The 8,374-nt window shown below is 36.2% G+C and overlaps 1 protein-coding gene across 1 annotated transcript; it reads right to left on the reverse strand.

The window, feature by feature from the left end:
- Window positions 1–230: 230 nt before the first annotated feature.
- LOC109323299 (cryptic protein-like) lies at window positions 231–7,759 on the reverse strand. Its single transcript, XM_019554742.1, has 6 exons — window positions 7,597–7,759; window positions 7,247–7,296; window positions 6,400–6,543; window positions 3,243–3,357; window positions 3,035–3,144; window positions 231–922 (listed from the first exon to the last, which is right to left on the reverse strand). The coding sequence occupies exons 1-6, from the start codon at window positions 7,608–7,610 to the stop codon at window positions 795–797; spliced, it is 561 nt and encodes a 186-aa protein (XP_019410287.1). The 5' UTR covers window positions 7,611–7,759; the 3' UTR covers window positions 231–794.
- Between the last annotated feature and the right edge of the window lie 615 nt (window positions 7,760–8,374).

Consider the following 8,374-nt stretch of genomic DNA (forward strand, 5'->3'; position numbering starts at 1 on the left):
TTAATGTGGAGAAGCAGAGAAAAAAAACAAAAATAGACCCACAGAGCATATAAACATTCATAATCTTGGCTAACTGTTCTTTATTATGTACTTAGAGGAAGCTGTTTTGCACATAATCCACATTTTGAAAACTCATTTTTGTCTAAACTAATTCTGTTAAATCAACAGAGACCCTTTAAAGTATACTTGTGCCCTTTGGCAAAAAACACGCATTAAATTTTTTGATTAATGTTCTTAAAATAAGTTTATTTTCATGTAGGAACACTGATCAAAAAGTGAAAGTAACAAAGTTCCTTCCACCTTAAAGACACTGTATAGAAAGTCTTACTTTCTTTGTTGTACACTCAGTTATTCAGATTCTGTCTTTTCAGTGATCAACATAGCCAAACACTTTAAAACAATAAATTATACATTAACATTACAAATATAAAGCTGAATCATATTTACAAATACAATTATGGCTTTTTAGCCAAAGTAGATAAAAAAATATGCCTTCTTCCACTGGAAGAATTGCTCTTTCAATATTAATCACCATAGATGCCAATATTTGAAAGCAATTAATAGGGCTATTTCAGTGGGGTGATGAGGAGACACTCATTTAGCCACTTGCTAACACATAGTGGTATAGAATGACATCTCTCCCTGCCAGCCATACACCTAATGATTAAGTGATTAGGCCTAGTATTACATAGAGAAAATCAAATCGCTTCTGGCCCATACAGTTAAAGGTAAAATCATAGAAACTTCATGTTACTTTAACAATAAGGAGGTAACTTTTCTTATCTTTGTTATACTTAGAGGAGCTGACAGAGCAGTGAGAATAGTAATGAAGCTGTAAGGATGTACTTTATCATTTGAAGTTTTAGTCCTTCAGAACTGATTCCAGGTTGAATCCAATCAGGCAGCATTTTCTTTGTAGAACCTGAATATACAAAAGAACCTAAATTTAAATTGCTTTAAATTAAACAGAAACAGGTATGATTTGCATGGGTTGTTTCAAGTCCTTTATTGCTCTAAAATACTTCCTTTCAGGCTTCCAAGAAGCTACTTCAGCTGAACAACCAGCCATGGAAACACTTTAAAGGCAGTGTTCACAGTTCTGAAAGAGCTGCAAACAGCAGCACTCCCAGAACATTTAAGAAATGACTGATGAGATTTTATGGTGCTCAGGAGAGAAAAATCTCTGAGTATTCATATGTAAATCCCAGATATTTGCCAGAATGTTGCTTTTAAGTACTGCCATATTTTCTTTGCAAGTGCATATGGAGTAAGTAGCTGGAGGTAATGTTCCCCATAGAGACTCAGAAATTTGTTTTAATGTGAAACAAAAATGTCAGAGCACTAAAAGCTTTCAGGTTTTTTTCCTTTGCAAATAAAGTCCTCTAGGGAACTAAAAGGAGAAAAAAACCTATTCTAAAGAGATAACCAAATTTCTTAATTTACTTAATGGTCTTTCCAGGTTAATTGGATTTTGTTAATCAGAATGTTGTCCCCTTGTATTTACCTTTATTTCAACATTAAGAGCTTCACTTGGTAAACATTTAATGAAGAGAAGCCTTTTTCCTTTTTGTCACACACAACATAGATAAATTCTAATTTAGCAACTTTCTGCTTAAATTGCAGAGAATCTGAAGGGAACGGTCCCTCCCTCCCCCCCCCCCGTGTTTGCATGCTACATATATAAATAGAGTCCAAATGGCTCAGTGTGTGTGCATAGCTATGTCACACTATGTAAACAGTTGCGATATAATATGCAATGTAATATATATTATTTAATAGTTGTATAAATTACACACACACTGGGGAGGGGGAGGGAAATCTCCTCTCTCTAAATTCTAGTAGACCTGCTAAATTAAATGTACCCATTGCTAAATATAGGTGGATTGAAAACTTCTTAGATATAACCTCATTCTATTTACCCTCCCCAAGGGAAAGTCTCCCAAATCCAAAATTTATCCACATCTCTGAAGAAAATATTAACATGAACTGAATGCTGGCCAAAAGATACTAACATCCAGAAATCTTTTATGGGTCTAATAATATAAGTTTACTTATACTGCCCTCAACTATAATCTTGAGGAGTCTCCTAGAGTGTTAATGGGGGTCTTCCACATATTTTGCTAAAAACTTCCAATCACTGATAACATGGATAGGATTCCACTGATGATAGCAAAGCCGAGAGCTCTAATGTAAACCAGGTTCCAGCTGTTAATGTCTTAACTGCAGAATCAAAAGGATCTTCTTTAAGCAGGGTTAAATGATGAATAATTGCTAAGCTGCCAGCAGACAGTGTACACTAGAAATCCCATGACTGCTGGAGCTGCAATAGTGCTGAACTGGTAGAAACATTTGGTCAAAAAGGCTAGATTAGAGACAGCACAGTCTGTCTAATGCTCACCTCTGAATTGTCAGTGGCCTCAAGTAGGCCACTGACAATTCATTACTTTACCTGGCTTGGGACTTGAAGTCAGACTAGATGTAAAAAACTAATGCCATGTACACATGAACAGGGTAATTCTTGGCAAGTCAAGCTGTTGATTTAAAAAAAAAATTTTTTTAAACACTGCCTGTTTGTAGTCGACTGCCGTTGTGCAACTTGCTCCATGTTTATGGTTTGATCTTTGCTTCTCTGCTCACATGTCTATAAGCAATTCCCTGGTCAATTCATTTCTCCCAATTCCTGACATGTCTAGGTTTGACTGCCTCACTTCATTAAAACTCCACTCCTGAGTGGTTATACAGAGTGTATAGTTTTCCCTTACACTGGATATGTGGATTCCTCATTTATTTCATTAATCTTTGTAAAAATAAGTAGATTCTTTTTCACTGAGCCAGAACTCCTGTCTTGAGAAGGAACAAGGACCTTTTTGACCTACTGGGAATAACCCTAACACTTGCAAAGTATGCACCCACTTGAAACCAACTCATTGATCTAGGAATCTGAAATGCAGACAGTAAGAACCAGCAAAAAGTATGCTACTAAAGATGCATATTATCTGTTGTAAAGTACATAGAGTTTGGTAACTTTTCTTACCACACCTCTCTTCTACACTTCGAGGGAAACAGTTCAGAATCCCATAGAGACACTGGCATAAAAAACATCCTTCCTGAGTCCACTCTCCATGGCCAATGGCACCACAATTCCTGCATAATGTGAGGAAAAAAACAATTCCATAAACCCAGCTCCCCAACATTGAAAATTAAGCTTCCTCTTTGTAGGGAGTCGGTCCACTGTTGCTTACCTGATCCGTTTATCATGTTCACAATATCTGCCAGCAAAGTATTTGGGGCATATGCAGAAGCTTCCCAAAAAACAGGTCCCACCATTCTGACAGCAGTTTTTGTTCAATTTGCTGGCTGAAATCAGAAGTAGAAAAAGTAGTAGAAGAAAGGAAGGAATAAAAATTAGCCAAGAAACAGGAGTGCTGAACAGACAGACACCCCATCTTATTGCCATACACAGCTAGGTCTGGCTGATAATTAGCCAGCATCTGAGGGCTTTAGGTTTTAGTTCTTGTTGTGGATACCTGCTTACTAGGTATCCATTAGTAATGGAAAGAATCCATTATAGTTACCCTCAATTGCTAGCAGTTTCAAAGAGGGCCAGGACTTAATTAAGTTAAATTCTTCTTCAATTAAGGTTTAATTACCTTCTGTCTACAGATTTGGTTCCTTCAGACTTCATTATTAGCCTGTGGCTAAATACAGGATTTCAATCTCCAGGAATATTTAAGCCAGTGCCTTTTACCAATACTAAATTCACTTTAAAATAAATGAAGTGTTTCAAGGCATTTCCTTGATCAGATTTGTTGGTGAGACGCTACTTATTAACAATCAAAAACTAAAAGACTGCCTTCTTGACAGAGCATATCCAGTGCCAAATTACAGCAGGATGACAGAGATTCGTCACTGGAATTTGTGCAGAATAATAGAAAAGATCACGCTACCTGGAATGGATTTCAAAGTGAAACAGTAGCAGGTAACAGTCTTTTACAGATGTTACCTCTTTCTACTAACGCATAAACCAATGGAGAATAAAGTCTCATGTATCTCCAGAGCAAGAACTATGCAGGCAACAGCATCTTTAGGCACTCTATCTACTAACACACACCACACCTGATCTCTAAATTAGAGGTCTTTGTAGTTTATATTTAATTGGTATAGGGGAAAATTGGAAACCTAAAAGAACATGCTCTGTCTGCTTTCAGCACAATCCCCTTAATATTCTAATGGTGAAGGGAATTCTTACATTTGGGTGAGCATACTACTAAGAGAGGTATTGCTGTTGATATATCATTTAAAAATCCAAAGAAAGTAAAAATTTCTGGGAGGAACAGAATTCATAAGGAAGTTCAGTGATAGTAGCAATGGTTCCCAAACTAATGAGAAGCATTTATTGTCAGACTTCTGTGACAGAAGTGGTATACAGTTCTGTGAGGCCAATGCTAATAGGCATATCTAGTTTCATGCTGGTGTTCTATTTACAGTATTACGTGATTTTAATAACTGATTGCTATTCCTGTAATGTAAGTTGTTTCTGATAATGAGCTGTAGGGGCCAGAGCATTCCTTTTTTTTTTTTTTTATTAGTATACTTTTGTAGCTGTCAGGAGCCCTAGTCATGGACCAGGACTTCATTGTGCTAGGCTCTGTACAAACAAAGAAAAAATGAGGCATGAGTAACCATCTTTCAGTGCACTGATCTGGAAATGAGGTTTTTCTTGCCATGTCAGGCTAGTGTGGCATTCACTAGCTAATAATAATAAGAGCTAGGGCATCTGGAAAGATAGTTTCCTTTTTCATAATATACCCTGCCCATCTTACAGTGCTGTTTTCAGAAAAGAATCTCTCAATTTGTGCCCAGAAGCACAAAAATTGATTTATCCTTACTTTTAGCGTGTCCGATTATAAGTTCTATTATGAGTCATCCCGTTATTCTGTAACTTAAAAAAAATAAATAATTACCCTGCCTGACTTCTTATACACTGTGTGACTAAGTAATGCAAATGGAGGACAAATATAAATATTAGTAAAGAATACAGTTTGTTAATTAAAGCTACTTTTGCTATTGTGAACAAATAACTAGTGGAACCTGAATCTTGTATAAAGTGCACATTGAGTCTTGCCCCTTTCTTTCATCCCAGGATGTAAATATAGAAATTGTAAACATGAGAAAAATATTTTTGATCAGACATTATGTAGTGTTCAAACAGCAATAAAATCCTGATTGTGTATTTCTACCTCAGTGAGACAGGTAGAACCAACAGTCAACCCTATTTCAACCAGCAACAATGGGAAGGTGTAGGTTAACCACTTTTGACTCATTTCCCCATTTAAAACATTGGCACTGGAATGAAATAGTAGCATTTCTGACTTTCTGTAGGGCCTGCATTTTTCAAGTACTCCATAGGCTATTTTGATGGCATTCTGTATGACTAAATGCCATTTCATATTTTGACAAATCACAAATGGATGACCAATTCATACAGTACTGGAAACTCCAAGCAGTTAAAAACTGATTCTTACCAGTAAGACGTGATGGTTCTTTTAATTTGCCATCTGGTTTCTGAGCTTGGAAACTGCATTTTATTTCTGTTTTAAGGCTTTTCTTTACAACCATCACAGTTACACCTTTTATTTATTGAATTCTCACCCACTCATAATTCTTTACCGGCTGGGTCTTTGAAAACATACCAAATATTGTAAAAGTGGCACTTCAATCATAAGATCTGGCAACTCTGTTTATATTTACTCTCACTTGGGGTTAACTAGAAAGTTGATATATGCCAAGCAATTTTCTCATTCCAAACCCAAATTAAAAACCAGATCATAGCACGCCATTTGGAGACATTATCCAGAAAGTGTGTATTTTTATTAGCAAGATTAGGCTGCTTTTTTGTTATCCTGTTGCTTCAGATTTATGGTGTGATTTTTTTTTTCCCTAACAGTGCCTATGCAGGAAGGATTACAGGCAAAACATGGACATATATTCCTTCTGTGTGTTTAAAAAAAATGTACTTGCACACACCAAGGAATAGTACCAAGCGCGCATTGGATGATGTCACACATAATCAGAGCTCTATGAATACTGTATAATCATTCCGTGGGATGTGTTGAAGAAACCCGACATTGCTGCAAAATTTAGACCCAATTTCAAATGGCTAAATAGGTTTTGGCTTGTAAACAATAAATGTGCTCGTACAATCATGAAGGTTTTTCATAAAATACAACTGTGAATGTAAATGCAATGTTTTATGCATGCAGCAGATAGACACAAAAAGGTAGGCCTTGATTCTTTGCCATAAGGAAATCAAGTCATGTAATACTAGATGTCTGGAAGGGTTCCTTTTTTGGTTTGAACATAAAAACTAGTTTACTCATTGTTTTATGAATAACTTACACTGCGTGAGCCCAGTAAAAGGTAAAACCTCAGATGGGTTTCTCCTCCTCCTCTCAGAATTGAGATTATTTATAGCAGTAAAGGTGTTTAAGGAAGTGCTTTGATTTTTCTGATCTGGGTTGTTATTACAGTTCTCCTTGCAACCTATAAAAATGATAAGAGTTAAACGTTCAGTGATGGCTAACTGAAGATTCAGCACCAATAACTAGCAGAAAGTAAGTGTCCAAATCAAGTACTTAGTGTCAAAGATTATTTTTGTGTAGTGTTATGGAAGTATTAATGTACTAGTCAGTATTTTAAATTTGTTTCTTTAGCTTTTTATTTAATTACTTGAGGGCTCAATTTAACTCCCACTGCCTGGGTTCAGTAGGAGATAGAACAGGAAAAATCAGCTTCCAAAAACTTTTTGAAATGTCCTGCTGAAATCCAAGTTATATCATAATGTAAATGACACTAACAGGAGACCAAATCAGGGATTAGATCCCTCTTGACTAGGTACTGTATATACAAACCAAAAATGCCCCCCATGGGAACTCTACAAAGATATCTTGATATATCAACCCTGGGCCCTGTCTGTCCTCAGGTGTGCTTTACAGTTCAAATGACAACAGAATTCAGTGTGCAAAGTTACAGAAGACCTGAACATCCAGTCACAAAGATAAGTAGCCCTATTTAGGTGTATACATAGATAAGGGTTTGCAGGGTGGGGGAACAAAAGAGTACTTGATTTTTGTGCCTACTTTCTGGAATAAAATATTTAAAAATTCATAGAAAACTACTATATAACTTCATTAAAAAACCCAACAAACAACATAAGCCAAATAGAGAGCAAGCTTTTTTTCCTTACCATTTCCAAAGTGGATTACTTGTAATGACAGTGCTATACTTAAGAAAAACCTATAACAGAAGAAAAATACAAATGAGAACATTGATCTCATTAAAGTAAATGAAAAGCATGAAAAAAGCACTAAACCTCTGAAGTTATAATTATAAGTCATCACAGAAGACAAGCAGATTTGAGGAAGGAAAGTTAGTATCTTGATACTATATTGATGAGTGTTAGAGAAATACTCTTAGTTATATAGATGTATAAAAGGAAACTGTCTGAATTAAAAGATGTCAGCATGCTATAATGCAGGAGCATTGGTATTTTCAAGACTCTGCCTGCTCTGTGTATACAAAGTAGCATTTGCTTACCTTACAAACTTCATTTTTCTTTAGATCAGGTTATATTTCACTCCTTTCCTTGCACTTGAATTCAGTCTGCAGAAGCTGTCACACTACAGTCAACGAATGAATGAAGTCAATGAAGAGTTTTTCCGTCCAGGGTGTCTTGGTGAAACACTGAAAGGAAATTGAAATCAGCTCCTTGCTCTTCAACCAAAGAAAAAGTGCTATGTATGTCCCCCTGAGCTTTAACACTGTACTCCCTGCAGTAGTTTGCTTACTGAAAATTATCACCTTCTTATTCTCTCCTCCCATCTCCTCACTTAACCTCTCCTCATTAACTTAACAATTTGCATTGGGGCTGAAAAGATGATTTAACTAGTGGGTTATGTGACTGACCATGGGACAGCACTCTGGGGTCCCTCAGGTAAAGATGAAAGGAGATTTCTGTATAAGAGTTAATTTTTTAAAAACACACTAAAATCGGTGTGCGTACTTATAATGTCTTGGAAATGAGTGGGCATCATCAGGACCAAAGGTAATTATTGCCATACGTGGTTCATGGTACCAATATGGGGATGCTTGATCAAGAGGTCTGCAAAAAACAGTGTCTAGAATAAATCAGAAACCCTGCAAAGGGGTCACATATTAAATTGGATTAATTATAATTAGGTATTTTTATATATGCCACTTTGCTGAGGCTGTCTTAAAATGTTAATTGCAATAGTTGGTTCATATTGAACTGTGTAGTACCTTGAGCACCTGACAGGTGGGGGGAGGGACTTCAGCCATACATGTTAGTTGATAT

Source organism: Crocodylus porosus, unplaced genomic scaffold, assembly GCF_001723895.1.
Source record: "Crocodylus porosus isolate Cpor-Errol unplaced genomic scaffold, CroPor_comp1, whole genome shotgun sequence".
NCBI classification, from domain to species: Eukaryota; Metazoa; Chordata; order Crocodylia; family Crocodylidae; genus Crocodylus; species Crocodylus porosus.

Bases quoted from the DNA above. Each gene is read 5' to 3' on its own strand.
- LOC109323299 (XM_019554742.1), bottom strand. The intron at 3,145-3,242 runs GTAAGCAACAGT...CACATTATGCAG, and splicing joins GAACATGATAAACGGATCAG to GAATTGTGGTGCCATTGGCC. The intron at 923-3,034 runs GTAAGAAAAGTT...TTGTATATTCAG, and splicing joins AAGTGTAGAAGAGAGGTGTG to GTTCTACAAAGAAAATGCTG.